Source organism: Palaemon carinicauda, chromosome 1 (genome assembly GCF_036898095.1).
Source record: "Palaemon carinicauda isolate YSFRI2023 chromosome 1, ASM3689809v2, whole genome shotgun sequence".
NCBI lineage: Eukaryota > Metazoa > Arthropoda > Malacostraca > Decapoda > Palaemonidae > Palaemon > Palaemon carinicauda.
In genome coordinates this window covers 280,145,118-280,168,668 of record NC_090725.1, presented here as the reverse complement: position 1 = coordinate 280,168,668, position 23,551 = coordinate 280,145,118, and the positions used below count along the sequence as shown (strand labels likewise).

The following is a 23,551-nucleotide window of genomic DNA, read 5'->3' as shown; positions in this document are numbered from 1 at the left end:
TAAGTTCCTGTCCAATAAATTAGGATGAGATTCTGCAGCTGAATACCAGACAGGAGAGCAATACTCAAAACAAGGTAGATTGAAATAATTAAAACACTTCTTCAGAATAGATTGATCACTGAAAATCGTACAAGACTTTCTCAATAAACCAGTTTTGTCTGTGTAATTGAAGAAGAGACAGACCTAATTTGGTTCTCAAAAATAAATTTGCAGTCAAGAATCACACCTAAAATTTGAAAATAGTCATACAGAGTTAAAGAAACATTATCAATGCTGAGATCCGGATGTTAAGGAACCTCTGTTCTCGACCTACTTACAATCATACTTTGAGTTTTGTTAGGATTCAACTTCATACCCCATAATTTGCACCAAGCACTAATTTCAGATAGATCTCTATTATGGGATTCAGCAGCCCCAGATCTACATTCAGGAGATGGAATTGATGAAAAGAGAGTAGCATCATCGGCATATGCAACAAGCTTGTTTTCAAAACCAAATACATGTCATGTGTATATACAGTAGTATGAAAAGTAATGGGCCAAGAAAACTACCCTGAGGAACACCAGGTATCACGTTCCTATGCTAACTATAGTGCCCATCAACAACAACAACTCTTTGCTATCTGTTACTCAAAAATTCAATAATGTTGCTAAGAAAAGAACTACCCACTCCCAACTGTTTGAGTTTAAAATAAGGGCTTCATGATTAAGACAGTCAAAGGCAGCACTAAAATCAAGGCCAATCATAAGAATCTACAGACCACAATCAAGAGCATCATATGCTCCACTGTCTTTACTAAAGTAAAATTGCAAACAAGGATAACAGATGAGAACCATCAGCAATCCTATTAAGACGTTTTTGCTAAAGATTTTTAAAAAATTTGAACAATATGGAGTCAAAGAAATTTGGCGGTAATCAGCTGGACTACCACAAATGCATTTACATAATGGAGTAACATTAAATTCTCCAACAAGTGCTAAAAGCTCCTCTTCTTGCTAACTTGCGCAAAATAACAGATAATTTTGTAGCTAAGAAATCTGCGGTCTTTATAAAAAACAAAGGAAAAATACCATTAGGTCTACACCTCCATAAGCATCAAGGTCCACCAAGAGAGCTTTAATTTCACAAGATCGAAAAGCTAAACTAGATGGAAAACAGAAATGAGGAAGATCAAGTTTCTCATTACTCTGCTTACTGTCAAACATATCAGCAAAAAGGGGTTGCCCTTTCTTTTGCACCGTGAGTCGTCGAGTCATCTGGTTTAAGTAAAGGAGAACGGTTACATCTACACCAAAGAGTACAGATTTAAGGGTAGCCCACAACTTATGTTTCTGGGTTGTACAAGAAAGGATTTCTTTTAAGGTTAAATTGAATTCCTTTTGTGTATTTATCCTTAATACTCGAACATATATATATATATATATATATATGTATATATATATATATATATATATATATATATATATATATATATATATATATATATATATATATATATATATATATATATATATATATATATATATATATATATATATATATATATATATATATATATATATATATATATATATATATATATATATATATATACACGTTCGTGTGTATGTGTTTGTGTGTATGCCCTTATGTGTGTGTTAAAAATGCTCTGGGGATTTAGCTACCCAATAGATTTCCTAGCCACTGTATCTCTCACATGGGATAATCTCTCATGTAAATTAGGTTTTTATTGCTTGCATGGATAATTTTCTTCTTCTTCTTCTTCTTCTTCTTATTATTATTATTATTATTATTATTATTATTATTATTATTATTATTATTATTATTATTATTACTAGCTTAGGTACAAGCCTCGTTGGAAAAGTAGGATGCTATAAGCCCAAGGGCTCCAAAAGGGAAAAATAGCCTAGTGAGGACAGGATATAAGTAAATAAATAAACTATATGAAAAGTAATGAACAATTGAAATAGAATATATTAAGAACAAAAACAACATTTAAACAGATATTTCATATATAAAATATGGGGACTTATGTCAGCCTATTCAACATAAAAACTTTTTGTGCAACTTTGAACTTTTGAGGTTCTGTCGATTCAAGTACCCAATTAGGAAAATAATTCCACAACTTGGTCAGAGATGGAATAAAACTTCTAGAACACTGTGTAGTATTGAACCTCATGGTGGATAATGTATGACTGTTAGAATTAACTGCATACCTAGTATTATAAATAGTACTGTCATACACACTCTTATATAAATGTACTTGCATACACTCGAGAACCTATCTTCATATCATCACTGTAGTAGGGTAAATAGCACGTTTTCGATCCATAATGACCAATTCAAACCAGAATTGATCCGTGAGGACCAGTTCAAACCGATCCATAAGGGTGCCCCCCTAACCTAACTCCAGCCCCTCCGTTAACCTCCTTGGCTATCTCTAACCTAACTCCACCCCCCTTCTCTTAACCTCATTGGCTACCCCTAACGTATCACCCACTCTCTCTCTCTCTCTCTCTCTCTCTCTCTCTCTCTCTCTAACCTAACCTAACCTAACCTAACAAATCAAGTGGGTGAAATAATACCTAACTACGAGTCTATCATTCAATCTTAAATAGTTATTATGGGAATTATTAAAGTTATCGTTATATTTTGAAATTATTGTTTATAAAATTATTACAATACTCATTATTATTATTGATTAAATCGGGGGAATTCAAGATTTGTATAGCTGGTGGCATTATATTATTCTGTATTACTTGGAATATACCGTATATTTGAGGTTGAAACTTCTTGTTAACAATAAACAACTGTTACGACTAATGTCTATCCTTGAACAACTCAGTATAATAATAATAATAATAATAATAATAACAATAATAATAATAATAAAAATAATAATAAGAGTCCATCATTCAAACCTAAGTACAGTGGAACCTCTACATACGAATTTTTCAACATCCAAAGTAAAATTCAACCAAATTTCTGTCTCGACACCCGAAGTGTTGCTCCAACATACGAAGTAAACAATACGCGTACGCGTGGAATTTTCTCGAAAGCGTCCAGCGTTGTTTGTTGTTGACACCGCTAGACGGCAGCACATCGGAGGGACGCCAATCGAGCGTCACCTTGATCAGTCCTCTCATCTCGTGCGCATCGTGTGGTTGTCCTCTATTCGCTCAGTTTTAACAGTGTTTTTATCTTCCTTTTTCACGTGTTGTTTTCTGTGTTCCGTAATCATGGGTCCTAAAAAGCTTAGTTTCGGTTCAAGAAGTAGTAGTAGTGGTGAGAAAAGGAGGAAGTCTATGCTTTCATTAGAATTAAAGCAAGAAATAATAGAAAAGCATGAGCGAGGTGTATGTGTTAGCGATCTGGCTAAACTATATGGCCGGAATATGTCTACGATCTCGACGATCATAAAACAGAAGGCAGCCATTAAATCAGTGAAACCTTCGAAGGGGATCACGATTATTTCCAAATGTCGTAGCCCTACCCTTGAAGAGATGGCACGACTTTTGTTGATATGGATCAAAGACAAGGAGATTGTTGGTGATACGATCACGGAAACAATCATTTGTGAGAAGGCCAGCGCTATCTACAGTGACTTGAAGGCGGCGCGCTCTCGGGGTGACGCGGGGGAGAGTTCAGCCGATCCTACAACGGAGGAATTCAAGGCGTCTCGAGGTTGGTTCGAGAAATTTAGGAAACGGACCGGGATTCATTCAGTTGTTCCCCGTGGAGAAGCTTCGAGTTCGGACACCAAGGCTGCTAAAGACTTTGTTAAAAAGTTCGAAAGCATCGTGGCGGAGGAAGGTTACGTAGAGCAGCAGGTGTTCAACTGTGATGAAACCGGTCTGTTTTGGAAAAAGATGCCTAGTCGAACGTACATTACCGCCTAAGAGAAGAAAATGGCTGGACATAAGCCAATGAAGGATCGGTTGACTCTTGCGCTTTGTGCCAACGCCAGCGGGGACTGCAAAATAAAGCCATTATTGGTTTACCATTCCGAAAATCCTAGGGCATTTAAAGCACATAGAATTAATAAAGACCTGCTACATGTTCTATGGCGTTCTAATTCTAAGGCTTGGGTTACTAGGCATATCTTTGTGGAATGGTTAAACGTAGTTTTCGGCCCTGCTGTCAAGAAGTATCTTCAGGAGAGGAATTTGCCTTTGAAGTGCTTGCTTTGTTTGGAAAATGCACCCGCTCACCCCCCGGACTCGAAGATGATATCATCGACGAATACAAATTCATCAAGGTGTTGTATCTTCCACTGAATACCACCCCTATCCTCCAGCCCAGGGACCAGCAAGTCATCTCTAATTTTAAGAAGTTGTACACCAAGCACTCATTTGAGCAGTGCTTTAATGTCACGCAAAGCACCAACTTAACTTTGCGTGAATTTTGGAGGAGCCACTTTAATATCGTGCACTGCTTAAAGATCATTGATCAGGCTTGGGAGGGAGTAACTCGTAAGACCCTGAATTCCGCTTGGAAGAAGCTTTGGCTTGATGCTGTTGCTCCCAGAGATTTTGAAGGTTTTGGCCCCGAGAATGAACCTGTGGTTGCCGCCGAGGAAGACGTCGAAGAGATTGTATCCCTTGGCAAGTCCATGGGTCTGGAGGTGGATGAAGATGACATCACCGAACTCGTTGATGAGCATCATGAAGAGCTCACCACCGAGGAACTCAAGGAGCTGCAAGCCATGCAGCATGATGAGTTCCAAGCGCAGTTGAGTGAGTCGGAGGAGATCGAGGAGGTAGGCCAAATCTTAGGTACGGTGGAAATAAAACAGATGTTGGCATATCATCAACACGTTGTTGATTTCATCGACAAGCATCAGCCACAGAAACTTCAGGTTTGCCGTGTTGTTGCACAGTTCGATGATGTTTGCTTAACGCATTTTAGAAAAATCCTCAAAAGCCGTACCAAGCAACTTTCACTCAATAGTTTCTTTAAAAAATCTTTAAAACGGTCTAGTGATCATGATGAAAAGAAAGAAAGTGAAGCAAAGAAAAGGAAGACCGAATCGAGTGAAAGTGATGAAAATTAAAAATAAGAAAAGAAAAAATGTAAAAAGAAATATAAAATTATAAAAATGAAAAAACAAAATAAGCTAAGTTAAGTTAAAGTTCACGCAGTAGTGTAAGTTAGTGTAAGTTATCGTACACGTTATCATACAAAGTCACTATCCCTACTTCCTTGCTGATCTTCCGTCTCCTCCTGCCTACCAGTCCCTACACCTGCGCTGGCCTGTCGCTAAGGTAAAGTGTTACATTAAAACCCCGTTCTTATTTATTATTTCATTATTATTATTCTTTTTTTTTTTTTGTAATATGTATTTATTATGGAGGTATTGTATTAATATAATGTGTAAGTATGTGTAGCCATTTATTAAGGATTTATTATGGGTTTTTAGGCTGAGGAACGAATTAAATAAATTATTTGCTCCAACATACGATCGTTTTAACATACGAAGCAGTTTCTGGAACGAATTAAGATCGTATGTAGAGGTATCACTGTAGTTATTATGGAAATTATTAAATTTATCGCTATGTTTTGAGATTATTGTTAACAAAATTATTACAATATTCATTATCATTATTGTTAGGAGTGTTGGTAAATTTATTTTCTTACCTTATTATCTTTCTTTGATACGATAACACCTGAATAAACAGATGTAGGAATGACTCGTGATGATGATAAGCCATGATACTTGATATGATAACATTGGATAGTGAAAGTAATATTTTAAAAGCAGTATTTTATTTATCTTATACAACCTGACTGATCTTTTTATATGCATGTATTTCTCATTTCTCCTATCATGCAAATTTTAATCGGATTTGTAAGAATGCTTCTAATGTCATTCTTGTGAACTTCTTGAAGGTCATCAGCTCTCTCGAGTCCCAACCTCACTGGCTCCACGCTTTAGATTGATTAGTTTTCATCCTCCATTGCAGAGATAAATGGTCCGGTTGGAAGCCTGATGAGGTATAAAGCAAATAACTCAATAGACTCATGACGACACCGCCACTAAGGAATAAATTAATCCCATGAATAATTCCTGTCCCTAATTAATAAATGAATAAAAATAGAAATAGAAATGAACTCGTCATGGATATAAAATAAACTTGTGCAAACGTGGGACATCCCCTATCATGACTATTTTTAAAATATGTAATCGCTCTCTTTTCTCCCCCTTTCTACTCAGAGCAGCATCTCCTCATCAAGCGAGTGAAATAATAATTAGCTACTATTCCATCATTCACCCTTAAATTACTGGTGGAAAACATGGTCTTTGCTTTCTGTAACGTATGCCCAACCTCATAATGACTAACCGAATGTATGAAGAATAAACATATAACTCGCACTTTTACTTGAATCTGGTTGTATTGGTGTCATGAATTTGAATAATTCAAAGGATTTATTCCTCTTAAAGAAAGTCAGGAAGTGCTTACTGTATAACTCAGGGCTAACACCATATCTAAAAAATATGATATAATTTTCAGGTGGCTTAGCTACATAATAGCACACCCAGTCTCCCATGCTATTAATGTTTGAAGAGGTTTCCAACGTATTTGCGATGGTGATAGCCTCTTCCCTGTATGACCCAAAGGTTATACCTCTCACATGATCAGGAGAAAATGTGCCTAGGTATTTCCCTAATTTGTCCACCCTCCCTCTTAGAGCTCTATCCTGCTCTCTTGCACCTATCAGTCCTAACCCCTATCATCACCATAAATAATTCTGTCCGCATCAATCGATAAAATACCCGTAGTAACATGATGACATGGGGCGTTGTTACTGCTGTACTAAATTTTAAAATGATTCGCATACTGGCAGACCTCTCTACTGGTAGAGCTTCTGTCATATCCTCATGTACGAAATTGAATTTAAACAATGGTTCTCCTCTCCGTAAAATGTAACTAATATGTGATTATTCTCATACTATGTATGGATTGTGTTTTTTATATACATTCGAGAGAGAATTCCTATTTTTTCAACTACGGAAAATAGACAAATAATTGAAAATCATTATATGGATTGACAGTCATTTCACTAGAGTTTAAATATTGCTTTTTTTTTAACCACACTAGCCATGAAACGTCCGGAGTGGTTGACCAAGGGAGATCCACTTCAAGACCACTCTCTTAAGGAAATGGGCAATTTGACTTTAAAATGTCCGGCTGATGGCGTTCCAGAACCCAAGATCCGCTGGTATAAGGTATTTGTGTTAAATGGTATAGTGCCTTTCTGTAACTTAAGATGCTGTGCCTAATATAACATTCCTACCCCAGTGTAAGTATTAGAAAATATATTGGATCAATGCATTCTATTATAACTTCGATCAAAAAGAAATTCAGTGTGCTTTGATTAAAGATAGATGCTGCGAATTATAGTAAAAACATCCCAATATCTTAGACAAAAAAAAAAAAAAAAAAAAAAAAAAAAAAAGGCAGTAATCTAATCCTACTTTTCACTGATACTTTTTAGGATGATGAACTTCTTGAGGAAACAAACAGAAATGAGAAGAGCCATCGCATGATCAAAGGACCAGAGATTGATTTCAGCTATTTGAAAATCTCAGATACTGGACTGTATAAATGTGAGGTACGTCAGTGTGTGATTATGACAATGAGAGGCTAAGAAATTCTATCAATGAAATAAGAACAGGACAAAAAGATAAGATTGATAATTTTGGTAGATATTCTTTTCCACTGTTATTTACTTGCCAATTAAGGAAACACTGTTAGACTTTGCTTCTTATTTAATTTCTCTTTCTGCATCATTTTTGTTTGTTTCAGGCTATCAACAGATTTTCCAAAATCTCCAGCGAAGCCTTTATAACAGTGATTGATCCAAACGCTTTCACCACCATCAACATCATGATCATTATGGGAGTTCTCTCCGGAATCCTCATCGTCCTCAGCATCTTCATTTGCATCAAAATACGCAATGACAGGGTAAGAGAAAGGAAATGGGAAGAGCGCTTTGAAGTCATAGACCTTTGAAATCCTACTCCATTTTGTTTAAACATTCGAACAATTACTTGGCAAGGCAGACTACACTTACATTTGAGTACATGAAACTGCAATAGTTTGGATATTCGTAGGTTCCAAAGGCATAACAAAAGGCAATGGAAGATTTTCCATGCAAAATACTCAACACCAAAAGATATCTTTCTCTTTCGAGTTCACAACCAGCCTTGAAGGAAAGGTAATCTGATATATTCTGGTGATATTACTTGCCTTTACATCGGCCTGTGCCTAACTGTTTCATGCAAACTTAAGAGTTAATTTGTTTCTTCAGTGCATTTAGAAGTAACAGAAACGAGAAAAAAGATAAGCAATGGTAAAACCATATGAGCTTTTCATGCCGCAGGTTTAAAAATATAGGATAAATCATATATTGGGCCAAATGCAGAACAATAAGCAGATGAGATATTTTACAGATGTGAGGGATTTTATATTTTGTATATTCCGATAATTGGATCCTATATTACAACAGAAACGTGCTTATAACATCCGCTTGGAAGACCAGCGAATGTTTGAACAGGGCGACCCAGAAAACTTGAACCCGGAACTTGGACTTGAATCACAGGCAGAACTTCTTCCGTACGACACTAAATATGAAGTCTCCCGAGATTCCATTGTCTTTGGTAAGATTTCCTCTATATATTTTCCATATACTTTTTAATTTTCTATTAAGAATTTAGTACGTAATCGAGGGCTAGATGAATGAAATTTATGGTAATGTGAATCTCTAAAGGTCATTCAGTGAGACATATAAAGGAATGGTAAGTGACATGGAAAAAAGATAAAGTTTTTCAAATAAACGGAAATTTTCCTTCCATTAAAAATCCCATTAATCTCCCAACCTCTCTTCATTAGTCATTAATAAGTCTTTTTTTAACAAAACAAAAGAAAATAAGAGTATATTATTCTATAATGAATGAATAAGAAAAATAATCAATAGTCTTTTGCTAATGTCTACATATAGATGTACCAGCTCATGCGTAGTGCAATTCAATGCGAGGGTATCATCCAATAGAACTGGTGGAGACACATTATTATTATTATCATTATTATTATTATAATTATTATTATTATTACTATTATTATTATTAATTGCTAAGCTACAACCCTAGTTGGAAAAGCAGAATGCTATAAGCCCAAGGGCCCCCAAAAGGGAAAATAGCCCAGTGTGGAAAGGAAACAAGGAAAAATAAAATACTTTAAGGACAGTAACAACATTCAAAGAAATAATTCCTATCTAAACTATAAATACTTTAACAAAATAAGAGGAAGAGAAATTAGATAGAATAGTGTGCCCGAGTGTACCCTCAAGCAAGAGAACTCAAACCCAAGACAGGGGAAGACCATGGTACAGAGGCTATGGCACTACCCAAGACTAGACAACAATAGTTTGAATTTGGAGTGTCCCTCTCCTAGAAGAGGTGCTTACCATAGATATCATTATTATTACTTGCTAAGCTACAACCCTAATTGGAAAAGCAGGATGCTATAAGCCCAGGGGCTCCAACAGGGAAAATAGCCCAGTGAGGAAAGGAAACAAGGAAAATTAAAATATTTTAAGAGCAACGAGATTAAAATAAATACCTCTTATATAAACTATAAATACTTTAACAAAATAAGAGGAAGAGAAATTAGATAGAATAGTGTGCCCGAGTGTACCCTCAAGCAAGAGAACTCTAACCCAAGACAGTGGAAGATCATGGTACGGAGGCTATGGCACTACCTAAGACTAGAGAACAATGGTTTGATTTAGGAGTGTCCCTCTCCTAGAAGAGGTGTTTACCATAGTTAAAGAATCTCTTCTACCCTTACCAAGAGGAAAGTAGCTACTGAGCAAATGCAGTGCAGAAGTTAACCCCTTGGGTGAAGAAGAATTGTTTGGTAATCTCAGTGTTGTCAGATGTATGAGGACAGAAGAGAATCTTCAAAGAATAGGCCAGGTTATTCGGTGTATGTGTAGTTAAAGGGAAAGAACCATAAGCAGAGAGAAGGATACAATATAGTACTGTCTGGCCAGTCGAAGGATCCCGTACCTCTCTAGCGGTAGTATCTCAACGGGCGGCTGGTGCCCTGGCCAACCTACTACCTATCATCAATGGTGTCACCAATGGCTACAGCAAAACAAATCATACAAATTATGCTCCCTTATATGAATACAAACTAAATAAGTTCTTATATATTCTCTTTCCAACTATCAATTAATTATATCGCTCTAATGAAAACCAGTTCAAGAACTTTATAATGTTCGCGTTGGTTGCCATTAGGCGAAGTTGCTTGGCAATGCCAAAATACCAAATAGCATCGTATGCATTTTCAAGGTCATAAGAGAACCGAAAGCATTGACATTGATTCGCAATACTGGGGATCAAAGAATTTCCTAGTTTTGTGGAAACATATCATGTACAAGCAAAGGGATTTATTACCAAGCAAGTTGTGTGTGATAGCAATCGGTTTGTAATTAATAGACTGAAAGGTTTCCTAATTTAGTTTCTATGTATAATTTACAGTGTACAATAAGTCTTACACTATCGTCAAATTCCATAGTTGTATTATCTTTTCCAATATACTATTGTTCATTTTGAATACTACTTGCGATGAGGCTATTTCAGTGTCATGTGATGAATTTATGAAACAGCTGGAGTATTCGAATCGGAATCTAAGAGAACATTGCAGTGAATTTGGAATCATAAGAATCTCGTTGATCTCCCTTAGGTTGAAATTACCTCGTCTCTCAATAATTTTCTTAAACTTGTGAGAGTAATATTCTCTATTGTATAATGAAGAGAAATGTTTGTTCTTACTTTTTTGCAAATTTGTTTAGTCTGGTTATCATATGGTCTTTTATTTCGAAAGTGATGAACTGTTCTTGTATGAATTTCCCACCTGATATGTGTATCATTTTCACACCAAGCTTGTTACAGTCATAGATTTTTCATTCCTTGATATGGCACATTTTCAGACTACTTCTTAACCTATAGTTTAGTTATTAGTGATGTTTTAAGAATACTTTCTACGCTTGGATCTTAACCCTCGGATTTGGCTTTATGCTACATTATAAATAAATGCAGTGGATCAACAACAAGAGAGAGAGAGAGAGAGAGAGAGAGAGAGAGAGAGAGAGAGAGAGAGAGAGAGAGAGAGAGAGAGAGAGAGAGAGAGAGACGAGAGAGAGAGAGAGTACAATTTCAGAAGGATGGAAAGAAAAGCTGTTAGTTATACATAGATTTATTGACCTTATCCTCGGATTTGGCTTTAAGCTACATTAGAAATAAGAGCAGTGGATCAACACCAAGAGAGAGAGAGAGAGAGAGAGAGAGAGAGAGAGAGAGAGAGAGAGAGAGAGAGAGAGAGAGAGAGTACAATTTCAGAGGGAGGGAACGAAAAACTGTTATTTATACATCTATTTATTGACATGATTACTCACTTTCAGACAAGCTTCTCGGAGCTGGAGCTTTCGGACGAGTATACCGGGCCAAGGTCTTGAACCTCATCCCAGGTCAGCCTCGGTCGACGGTTGCAGTGAAAATGATGAAGTCTCGGACTGACTGCGCTCAGCTGAAAGCGCTGAGATCAGAGGTGAAGATCATGATTCACATCGGTCGCCATGTCAACATCGTCAATCTGCTTGGAGCTTGCTCCAAAGATCTTGCAACGAAAGGTAATGATTTCATAGTAAAATTTTTACAAAAATTGAAGGTGTGACTCTAAATAGTTTTAAGGCATTCTAATAAATTGCCAAAATTTACGCCATCAGTAATTGACGTCAAAGGAATGGTGTAATTTTTTTGGTAATGTCCATAGAGAGGTCCTGGTCTAAAGACATTTACAGTCTGACACTATTTTTTTTAAATATTCTAAGAAATTGACAAAAGTTACACTATAAGTCATTCTTGTTAAGGAAAAGATGTGATATTTCTCGATAATGCGCATAAAAAGTTCTAGGTCTAAAAGTATTATAATGGAATATGAGGTTTAAAATTGGCAAATAAACAGAATGATATCTCAACGATCTTGGACCCTAAATAAATCATGTGTTCATTAATATTTTTTCGTGATTAACTATTCAATATATTGATTACATTTTAGAATGTTCACAATATCTTGGATCTCACCCATGAATAATATCAAGACATGACTACAAAAATCACTAGACTCGATATTTTTTTTTATGCGAAAACATTTCTTTGGTAAATAAACTTAAAGACAGTGAGAATGAATGAAAATATCTTAAAATCAGTGGTTGTAGGTTTCGCATGCTTCCAGAAACTTAAAATTCAGCCATTGCAATTTAAAACAAAAGAAATTGTAAGTCTTTTATTATACACAAATACTAAACTTCTAATCATGGCATTATACCATAAATAGTTCTTGTAGAGATACCATTAAAGAGTATGTCTCATAATAATAATAATAATTATTATTATTATTATTATTATTATTATTATTATTATTATTATTATTATTATTATTACTTGCTAAGCTACAACCCTATTTAGAAAAGCTGGATGTTATAAGCCCAAGGTCTCCAACAGGGAAAATAGCCCTGTGAGGAAAAATAAATGAGAAAAAAATACATGAAAAGTTTAAGAACAATAACAACACAAAAAAATAAATCTTTCATTTATAGATTATAGAAACTTGAAAAAACAAGAGGATAGATACTTCAAAATAACAAGGAGAAGAGAAACAATATATAATAGTGTGCCTAAGAGTACCCTCAAGCTTGAGATCTCTAACACAAGACAGTGGAAGACCATGGTACAGAGGCTATGGCACTACCCAAGCCTAGAAAACAATGGTTTGATTTTTCAGTGTCCTGCTCCTAGAAGAGCTGCTTGCTTTAGCTAAAGAGTTGCTTCTACCCTTACCAAGAGGAAAGTGCCCACTGGACAATTACAGAGCAGTAGTTAACCTCTTGAAAGAAGAAGAATTGTTTGGTAAATCACAGTGTTGTTAAGTGTATGAAGAAAGAAGAGAATATGTAAAGAATAGGCCACACTATTCTGTGTATGTGTCGGCAAAGATGAAATGAACCTTAACCAGAGAGTGGGATCCAATGTAGTACTGTCTGGTCAGTAAAAAGACCTAATAACTCTCTAGCGGTAGTATCTCAAAGGGTGGTTGGTGCCTTGGGTAACTTCAATCTGAGAATGAGGATATTATTTGCTAATAGATACCACAAATCCTGTTAGGTCCTTATGTAACTGTACCTTGTCTTGCAGGAGAACTGCTCCTCTTAGTGGAGTACTGCAAGCACGGCAATATTCTCGACTACATGCGTCGACGTCGAAAGGATTTCATTAACCAAATCAATGAATACGACAGGATAGATCCTTCGCTCAGCGACGCTAGGATACGTCATCGCACGGAATCTGGATCTAGGTAAGAAATAAAATTATAAAAAAAAAAAAAGTACTCACATTCACCCTTTATTTTATCTTTTTCTTTTTGGGGGGGGGGGGCTGGGAGAAAAATTCAATCCTCAATAATTTAATTCACTGAATAATGTACTCACTTTGCATGTAACTAAAATAACTGTTTATATTTCATGTTAAGACTTTTTTCTGATATAGCACATGGGAATGACAATTTGATGTGGATGGTTTATGTCAAGGATTAATTTTTTCTTACTGACTTTTTCGCTTGTGACGGACTTGCTTTCGATATGAGTTAATGGGACTTCATGATTTTTTTTTTTTACTTTTTTTTCTTAAGGTTATTGAGTTAAACTATCCTCTTTCTTTATATTTTAAAAATTATGATGTCTTTCGAAAGACTAACTGGAAACTAAGGCTACGAATTGCAAAGAAGTAAAGATTCATTTGTTTTTTCTTTCTTTGATTGAAAAAAACTACATCTCTAATATGACCAAATTTTTTAAGGAAATATTTTCCTTCATACTAATATGCATAAAAGATAACATCTGATTAATATCGATTGATTTCAAAATCCTTTCGTTATTTCAAGCAATTACCAATTAATTAAACTTATTATCCCCGTTGAATTGTATATTATACGATATGTTTAATTAGTTATAGGCATTAAACTGAAACTACAAGAGACATCAAGATTTAACAATTTAGCAGTCTAAAATCCTATCAAGAAAATAATGCCATCCAAAGACTACCAATATTTTATATCAACGATGGGATTTAAAAGAAAGATATAATACCCTTTTTATCTTAATGTATATATAAAATTAAACCTTTAACATCACAACAAATGTTCCATTCCTTTAACAGGTGTAAAATAATCATGTGACAAACATCTTAGATATTTCCTAAGCTAATCCCCTAATGCATATATTTATATATATATATATATATATATTATATATATATATATATATGTATATATATATATGTATATATATATATATATATATACTGTATATGTGATATATATATATATTATATACACACACAAATATATATATATATATATATTTTATAGATGTGTGTGGGTGCATATATATATATATATATATACTGTATATATATATATAATATATATATATATGTATATATATACTGTATATATAATACATATATATATATATATATATATTATATACATATATATATATATATGCACCCACACACAAATATACAATATATATATATATATATATACTGTATATATATACATATATATATATATATATATTGTATAGATGTGTGTGGGTGCATATATATATATATACACAGTATATATATATATTTGTGAGAACCTTTCTGTCAATAAGCGTAGTAGATGGTGATGATGATGTTTATATGTATGTGTATATAGGGATATATATTATATGATTTATATATATATATACATATATATATATATATATATACAGTATATATATATATATATATATGTGTGTGTGTGTGTGTGTGTGCATGATCGCGCGCAATTTGCACATGTTTAAGAGTATTCATTAATGTACTGTTAAGAGAACGTTAGCTGTAGCGTCGATTTCAAGAAGTAATGTTTTCTAACATATTGATAAATAATCGAATCTCCTTTTCAAAAATATTTGCCCCGACCCATTTTGTCTGATGTATTACTAGTGTTTGTTTCCATGTAGAAGCAGAATGTCGAAAGGACTGAAGTACGCCCCATCTGAGCTTCAACCAAGACCTGGTAACCTGTAATATGGACAGTGGGAATCCTGCGCAGACGCTGTGGATCGAGCCTTCTTCCCCGACAAACTCGATTGTCCCTAACGGCCACGTCCAGGAAACTTTCAGGGCTAGAACAGTGTCTGGTTCTTCACCACTTCCTGTTGCATCAGACATGAGCACCTTTACCTATGGTAAGTAGATTCTGACTTGAAGGATTAAGCGGGCTTTACACGGTCGAACGGTTCGTCGAACCCGGTTGTCAAATCTACTTGTCAAACGGCTCGCAGAGGTGGAGTCAGACAGAAATGCATAAGGTTTGTGTACAATGACGCTCCGCCCACAAAAGTCAGGCGAAAACAGACTTTCTTCGAACCTTTCGACGAATGTGTTCGACAACCAAATACCCCGTTAACAGGTTCGAGCATCACTTCAAACTCTTGTCTGTCGAACTGCGTTCGAGCATCACTTCAAACTCTTGTCTGTCGAACTGCGTTCGACGAACCGTTCGACCGTGTAAACCCACCTTTATGTGGCATATGTAACTAATGTTTTATGTTTTAAGGACATATCGGAGTCTATTTCATATTCCAAATTTTCTTAGCACTTCAAAAAATAAAAGATTTTAATCTTGAAAAAGAAAAGTTTGTTTGTCTTTTAGTGATACTCATGATATTTCCTCAACAGAGAGTAGCACTGGGGGATCGGAAAATGGTTACATCGGGTCCAGAGCAGTTGGGAACAGTCCAGTTCCCCTGTGTACAAAAGACCTCCTCAGCTGGGCATATCAAGTTGCCAAAGGCATGGAATATCTTGCTTTCAAGAAGGTGAGAAATTTTAATGCGGTTGGCTTAGGTTTTCACACGTAATTTATAAGGAAACTAACTTACCAAAAAGTGACACTTGTGTTCTACTCACAAAACCTGATTTGATAATGACTTGAGTTCGTAGTCCATTAAAGTTAAGGTTCACAATATGCAGAAAATAAAGAATGAACAATTTATAGCCAAAGGTTACTGATGATGATAAAGTAAAAATCTTGTTAGATAATATTACCTTCTATGCCTTCCCATGTGTACTATGAGAACACATGTTATATGTAGTCGAAGAATTATAGCATTCAATTAAAAAGACATTTTACTTAAATGTTATCGCTGTATAAAATAATCCTTTTTTTATTATTTTTTATAATTCATGTCATGCAGTTTTTGTTTTCATTCTTTAACAGCCCCATTATAAAGAAAATATAATACATCTTATGAACCTCTATTGTGGCTTTTTTTTTTTTTTTTTGCAGTGGTCTCTTTCAGAATAAAAGAATATATTTTGTCAATTTATTGTCAATTTATTCTTCAGAATAAAAGCATATATTATGTAAATTTATTGTCAATTTACTCTTCAGAATAAAAGCATATACTATGTCAATTTATTGTCAATTTATTCTTCAGAATAAAAGCATATATTATGCCAATTTATTGTCAATTTATTCTTCAGAATAAAAGCATATATTATGTCAATTTATTGTCAATTTATTTTCCAGAATAAAAGCATATATTATGTCAATTTATTGTCAATTTATTTTCCAGAATAAAAGCATATATTATGTCAATTTATTGTCAATTTATTTTTCAGAATAAAAGCATATATTATGTCAATTTATTGTCAATTTTTTTTTCCAGAATAAAAGCATATATTATGTCAATTTATTGTCAATTTATTTTCCAGAATAAAAGCATATATTACGTCAATTTATTGTCAATTTATTTTCCAGAATAAAAGCATATATTATGTCAATTTATTGTCAATTTATTTTCCAGAATAAAAGCATATATTATGTCAATTTATTGTCAATTTATTTTTCGGAATAAAAGCGTATATTATGTCAATTTATTGTAGGGGATTAATTTTATTTATTGTAATGCAAACCAAATTGCTTTGTCGTAACCATGTAAACTATTCAACAGGTCTTACACGGTGACCTAGCAGCTAGAAACATTTTGCTAACGGAGGACAACATTGTGAAGATCAGTGATTTTGGACTTGCAAAGGATATTTACAAGAATGATAACTACAGGAAAAAGAGTAAGGTACGACAAAAATAAGTATCATTGCCACATTCGTGCGTGAATCAAAAATTGCTAACAGCTTTTGGGAATAGATTTTCCCCAATGCGAAAATGATCACCTACTTAATTGTAGAAGTATGTTTTAGCACCAAAAATAAATCAAATTAAAGAGTATCTGGATATGAATTTAAGTGTCCATAAGTTATTCCAATTCTTTTTTAATAAATAGATGCCATTAAAGTTTTTAAGTACTTTATACTTTCGTTGTTATATTCGCTATAAAATCTAATTCCAACTTAACTAATTTAATTCTTATTAAATCGACTGATGAACTAAATACAAAGTTCATGTATAAGGGCATTAGGTGTTTATGATATTCTAGCCTACACTCATAACCAATGCTCTAAATTCGATAATGATTAGATTTATTCAGAGTATGTGACCATTGCTTTTTCATTCAAAACTATTCGGTAAAAAATGGAGTGTGACTATAATATGTGCAAAATATGAAAAGTAGAAGGGACTGTAATAGATTTTGCACATTTGTTAAGAGCCACGATAAAGAAAAAAGATAGATATTAACAATTTTTCTCCCACAGACTCCAGTGCCATGGAAATGGCTGGCAGTGGAATGCTTCCGAGATGGTGTGTTCTCAACCCAGAGTGACATTTGGGCCTATGGTGTCGTCCTCTGGGAAATATTCAGCTTGGGGCAGAGTCCCTATCCTGGAGTCGAATTTGACGAAAGTTTTGTTACAAAGCTTGAAAAAGGAGTTAGACCAGATCAGCCAAAATATGCAACATATGACTTGTAAGTTTTACTCTGGTTGGATACGTTTTTACTCAAGCTATTTTTTTTTTTTTTTTTTTTTTGCTCAGTAAAGCTGAAATATTCCGGATAAAACAGTAATCAGATGAACTGTTTAAATAGAATTTGATATAGGAATTAACACCGCGATGATTTTGGCCCAACAATTAAATTCGACAGTTGAAACACACCCCTTAGTCCATTGTTAATAACATTTTAAGCATAGATGTACAGTCATTTTGCTGTTTGCTATTTTGACAGTAGCCACAGCCAGTTATTTTAATATATATATATATATATATATATGTATACATATATATATATATATATATATGTATGTATGTATATATGTATATGTGTATATATATATATATATATATACAGTATATATATATATATATATATACTGTATATATATGCGTGTGTATGTGTATATATAACTTTATATATACAGTATATATAAATATATATATATATATATATATATACTGTATATATATGCGTGTGTATGTGTATATATAAATTTATATATACAGTATATATAAATATATATATATATATATATATATATTTGTATATGCGTGTGTATATATATATATATATATATATATGTATATATATATATATATATATATTTATATATATATTTATATATGTCTGTGTATATGTATATATACACATATTTATAAATATACTTATGTATAAGTATATATATATATATATATATATGCGTAAAAATCACAGGAAAACGTGATGCTCAGATGCAGAAGAACCACAGGGAAAATGAAAATACGGAATATACACTTAAGTCCTTAAGTGTATATATATATATATATATATATATGTATATATATATGTCTCTGTATATGCATACATATACACACATATTTATAAATATACTTATCTATATATATATATATATATATATTTCTACCTCATATATGGGATCGAACGCTAGCCCCTTCTAATGAAAGGCCAGGTCGAAACCAACCATGCCACGAGAGGCCATAAAAGAAATCGGAACCTGACGCTACCCCAGCTGTCCGAGGATTTACCTGGCGAGACATCAGTCTCTTACCAGCGAGTTTTTAACCCGATTTCCCGGCCCACCTTGTGACACAATTGGTATTAATTCATTCAAATTACCCCTAATGAGTCAATATGGATGAATATCAACACAACATTCTATTTGAACACGATGCTGTGTTGATATTTATCTATATTGACTCATTAGGGGTAATTTGAATGAATTACTACCAATTGTGTCACGTGGTGAGCCGGGAAATCAGGTAAAGACTCGCTGGTAAGAGACTGGTGTCTCGCCAGGTAAATCCTCGGACAGCTGGGTAGCGTCAGGTTCCGATTTCTTTTATGGCCTCTCGTAGCATGGTTGGTTTCGACCTGGCCTTTCATTAGAAGGGGCTAGCGTTTGATCCCAAGTATGAGGTAGAAATTTATTTCTATTTGAACACGATGTTGTGTTGATATTTAACCACATATATATATATATATATATGCGTAAAAATCACAGGAAAACGTGATGCTCAGATGCAGAAGAACCACAGGGAAAATGAAAATACGGAATATACACTTAAGTCCTTAAGTGTATATATATATATATATATGTATATATATATGTCTCTGTATATGCATACATATACACACATATTTATAAATATACTTATCTATATATATATATATATATATATATTTCTACCTCATATATGGGATCGAACGCTAGCCCCTTCTAATGAAAGGCCAGGTCGAAACCAACCATGCCACGAGAGGCCATAAAAGAAATCGGAACCTGACGCTACCCAGCTGTCCGAGGATTTACCTGGCGAGACATCAGTCTCTTACCAGCGAGTTTTTACCCGATTTCCCCCGGCCCACCTTGTGACACAATTGGTATTAATTCATTCAAATTACCCCTAATGAGTCAATATGGATGAATATCAACACAACATTCTATTTGAACACGATGCTGTGTTGATATTTATCTATATTGACTCATTAGGGGTAATTTGAATGAATTACTACCAATTGTGTCACGTGGTGAGCCGGGAAATCAGGTAAAGACTCGCTGGTAAGAGACTGGTGTCTCGCCAGGTAAATCCTCGGACAGCTGGGTAGCGTCAGGTTCCGATTTCTTTTATGGCCTCTCGTAGCATGGTTGGTTTCGACCTGGCCTTTCATTAGAAGGGGCTAGCGTTTGATCCCAAGTATGAGGTAGAAATTTATTTCTATTTGAACACGATGTTGTGTTGATATTTAACCACATATATATATATATATATATATATAAATTATATACATAGTATGCATGGTTCTTTGACGAATCCTGATTCTCGTGCTTATATTATGGATTTCTCGTTGAAATGTGATGGTGTTATCCGTATTAAAAGTAAACAACCGAATAAATGAATAGATGTGTGTTGCCACTAACCGTAAGGTACCAGGTCATAGTTATGCTATTTGACCCTGGTTTGATAAAGGGAGCATACTTACTTTTTTATTTTCTTTTCTTGCTACTGAACATGGTTGCCTCAGCCCAGTAACGTGCTCAATATATTATTGGTTTCGACAACAATTGCCATTTTGTTAAGCCAAATAAAAACCAAAAGTCGCCTTTATCACTATAAGTACTGCTTAAAATATTCTTACCTTCAACTCTCCTATAGAGGGACAGTCATTTATATTCCTTTTTAGCTATAAAACCAATTCTAAGAGTCTTAAAGGTAGGAATACTCAACATACAATTGATATCCGAAAATCACTGATGTGTTAATTAGGATGATCGAAAATATATACCATAAAAAAAATATGCAAACTTTTAATTATCATGAAGATTGTGAATGTTGGTTAAAACAAGTAACGTTGGTTCACAATAAACAAATGTATTTGTAATTTTCTTCAGGTATCGTATCATGTTGGAGTGCTGGGTTAATGAGCCAATGGAAAGGCCTTCTTTCTCTACACTGGAATCAACCCCTTGGCTTCATGATTGATGATTCTGAAAGACAGGTAAGACAGCGCCTCAGAGATGTATAATTCATAAACCTGATGAACATTATGTGACCTTTTTGAAACTGAGTACTAATTGTTAGCTTGTATGCTGTGTAACTCTCATTGATCTGAAATTCTTTTCTTCCAGCACTATCTGGAACTTAATCAAGAATGCCAGATGGAAAACACTGCCAGTACATTTTTGAACTCTCTACAAAGTCCTGATTACTCTGCCAAGATCCGAGAAAAGGTTCCTAATCAAGATCAAGATGGATATGAGATGCCGTTCAGCCCCTCTCCACTAGGTGCCACTGCCCTACCTCACTGCCTTGATGCAATGCAAAGCTCACGCTTAACACCTCTGCAGATGCAATTCGTGTACAATAGTGATCGAGTGGATGGTACATCAAATGATGAGGCAGGCTCCATATATCTTCCTATGTCTTCCCCTACGAAATCTATTCAGAATGTCCTTCAACTTTGATGAGGACGTTGTGGATTCCATGACAAAAAGAGACAGTGATATACAGCAGTGTATAAAACACTTTTCAGAAGGAGAATGCCTCAATGAAAGACAGTATCTTCATATGCAAAGTAGCCCAAATCCAGATAAATCTCCATCGTTAGTGTTGCAGGGTAACAATATGCGGCACAAGTTAGTCCGGACCATATCACAGATGGAAAAGCATGACAGTGGTCTATACAGTCCAACAGCTAATGTACAGAACAATCCTAACTACATGATAATGGATAATTTTTTCGGCACTGATGAAAATAATTATCTCTCAAAAGATATTTATAATTCATGCAATGGCAAAGAGCATAGTTACATTAATGTAGATGATGAAAAATTCAAAGCTTTCCAGAGAGATTATGTGAAAGATGCTACATCGAATGGAGAGTATGCCAATCTCCTGCCCAATGAAAGCTGTAAAAGGAGAACGGTTTCAGAAGCTTCAAGTGGACTTGGTTCTATATCTGAGGAGAGCTCCCCAGAATACAAAGACAAACCCGATTCCTTCAAATCTTCCACCATGGAATCAGTAATGGAAGAACCAATATATGTCTAAAAACCAATGTGAAGTTTGTGTGTGCGTTTGTGTACCTTGCACAGTAACAAATCAAACAGAAAATATGCAACAAGTGACATCTTTAAAGTGTCTATTCGTCTTTAATGTATCTTAGGAAGTAAAGATGATGAAAGTGTTTCTTTAGTAACATGAACTACTTTATACAAAATAACCATTTTATTTTATGTAAATGAGACTATTGAAAGAACAATATTATTTAGAAAAGAAATAATTGTCATGTTATGGGGGTATTATCTTCATCATCTGATTGCAAATGCTATTTGTTTTTTGCTTACAAAAAGTGATGCAAGTTTTGTACAAATGCCATTTTACTATTTCATAAATGGTATTGTAAGCATATCAAAGCAAAAAATTTATAAAATAAAAATATATCTCAAGTTCTATTTGGCTAAAGTCTTCATAATTGAAGCAAATGGGACTCTTTGACGGTTAATAGATTAAAAGTTACTGTGAGCGACAGAAGCTTGGGTCAGAAAATCCCAATGCCCTACAGACTGAAAATATCAACATTTGGGCTATGCCAAAGTACCCTCTCAACCCGGTGCAAAGATTAAGAGGGGACTATTCCTCGATATTTTGCTCGGGAGCATCACAAATTGCGAGTTAACAATATTAGCACTTCGAACGCGGTTCGACAGACAAGTGTTTGAAGTGATGTTCGAACACATTCGTCGAATGGTTCGAAGAAAGTCTGTTCTCGCCTGACTTTTGTGGATGGAGCTTCATTGTCCACAAACCTTATGCATTTGTGACTGTCTGCCACCTCTTCGAACAGTTTGACAAGCAGGTTCGACAACCAGGTTCGGACGAACCATTCGATCGTGTACACCCCGCTTAACTGAACCAGATAATTACGCATTGCTACTGACTAGAACTATTGATGTCATTGAGGTACAACCTTAAATAGGAATAGATGACATCCGGAGCCATTCAGTCATTAAATGGCTAATTGAGTGACCACCTGTTCATATCTCATTTTTTTCATCCATGAAGAAAGGCGCTGTTTATAGCCATGAAATGTAGGATTAAGAAAAGTATTATATTTCCCAATTGCAGTATTATGCATGTTATAAGTCTTCGTAACTCTTGTATTTCAGCAGATGCCTGAAAGTACAAATGTGTTAAGTTAATTTGATGATCACCTTGTGATTTACTGCGCCATGACTGTATACTGTATAATTTCGTTAAGCATTGAGTAAGTGTTCACATCATTTAACTAACGTCCACCTGTACACCTTGATATATTAATGTCTATAGTAAGTGTCTAATCTAATTTGTGTGAGTTTATATATATATATATATATACACGCACCCACACACACACATATATATATATGCATATACATATATATATATATATATATATATACAGTATATATATATATATATATATATTTATATACATATATAAATATATGAATACATATATA

General features: G+C 34.3%; 1 protein-coding gene across 1 annotated transcript in view; it reads left to right on the top strand.

The window, feature by feature from the left end:
• LOC137657203 (vascular endothelial growth factor receptor kdr-like) overlaps positions 1–23,325 on the top strand; it is a 118,748-nt gene extending 95,423 nt beyond the window's left edge. The window contains 15 exon segments of the mRNA XM_068391550.1: positions 7,101–7,228; positions 7,498–7,614; positions 7,809–7,967; positions 8,512–8,662; positions 11,470–11,697; positions 13,262–13,421; positions 15,118–15,148; positions 15,150–15,345; positions 15,839–15,978; positions 17,116–17,238; positions 17,816–18,027; positions 20,942–21,014; positions 21,016–21,048; positions 21,179–21,502; positions 21,504–23,325. Of these exon segments, the coding sequence (XP_068247651.1) occupies positions 7,101–7,228; positions 7,498–7,614; positions 7,809–7,967; positions 8,512–8,662; positions 11,470–11,697; positions 13,262–13,421; positions 15,118–15,148; positions 15,150–15,345; positions 15,839–15,978; positions 17,116–17,238; positions 17,816–18,027; positions 20,942–21,014; positions 21,016–21,048; positions 21,179–21,502; positions 21,504–22,100 (2,672 nt within the window). The 3' untranslated portion in view covers positions 22,101–23,325.
• The last annotated feature ends 226 nt before the right edge of the window (positions 23,326–23,551 follow it).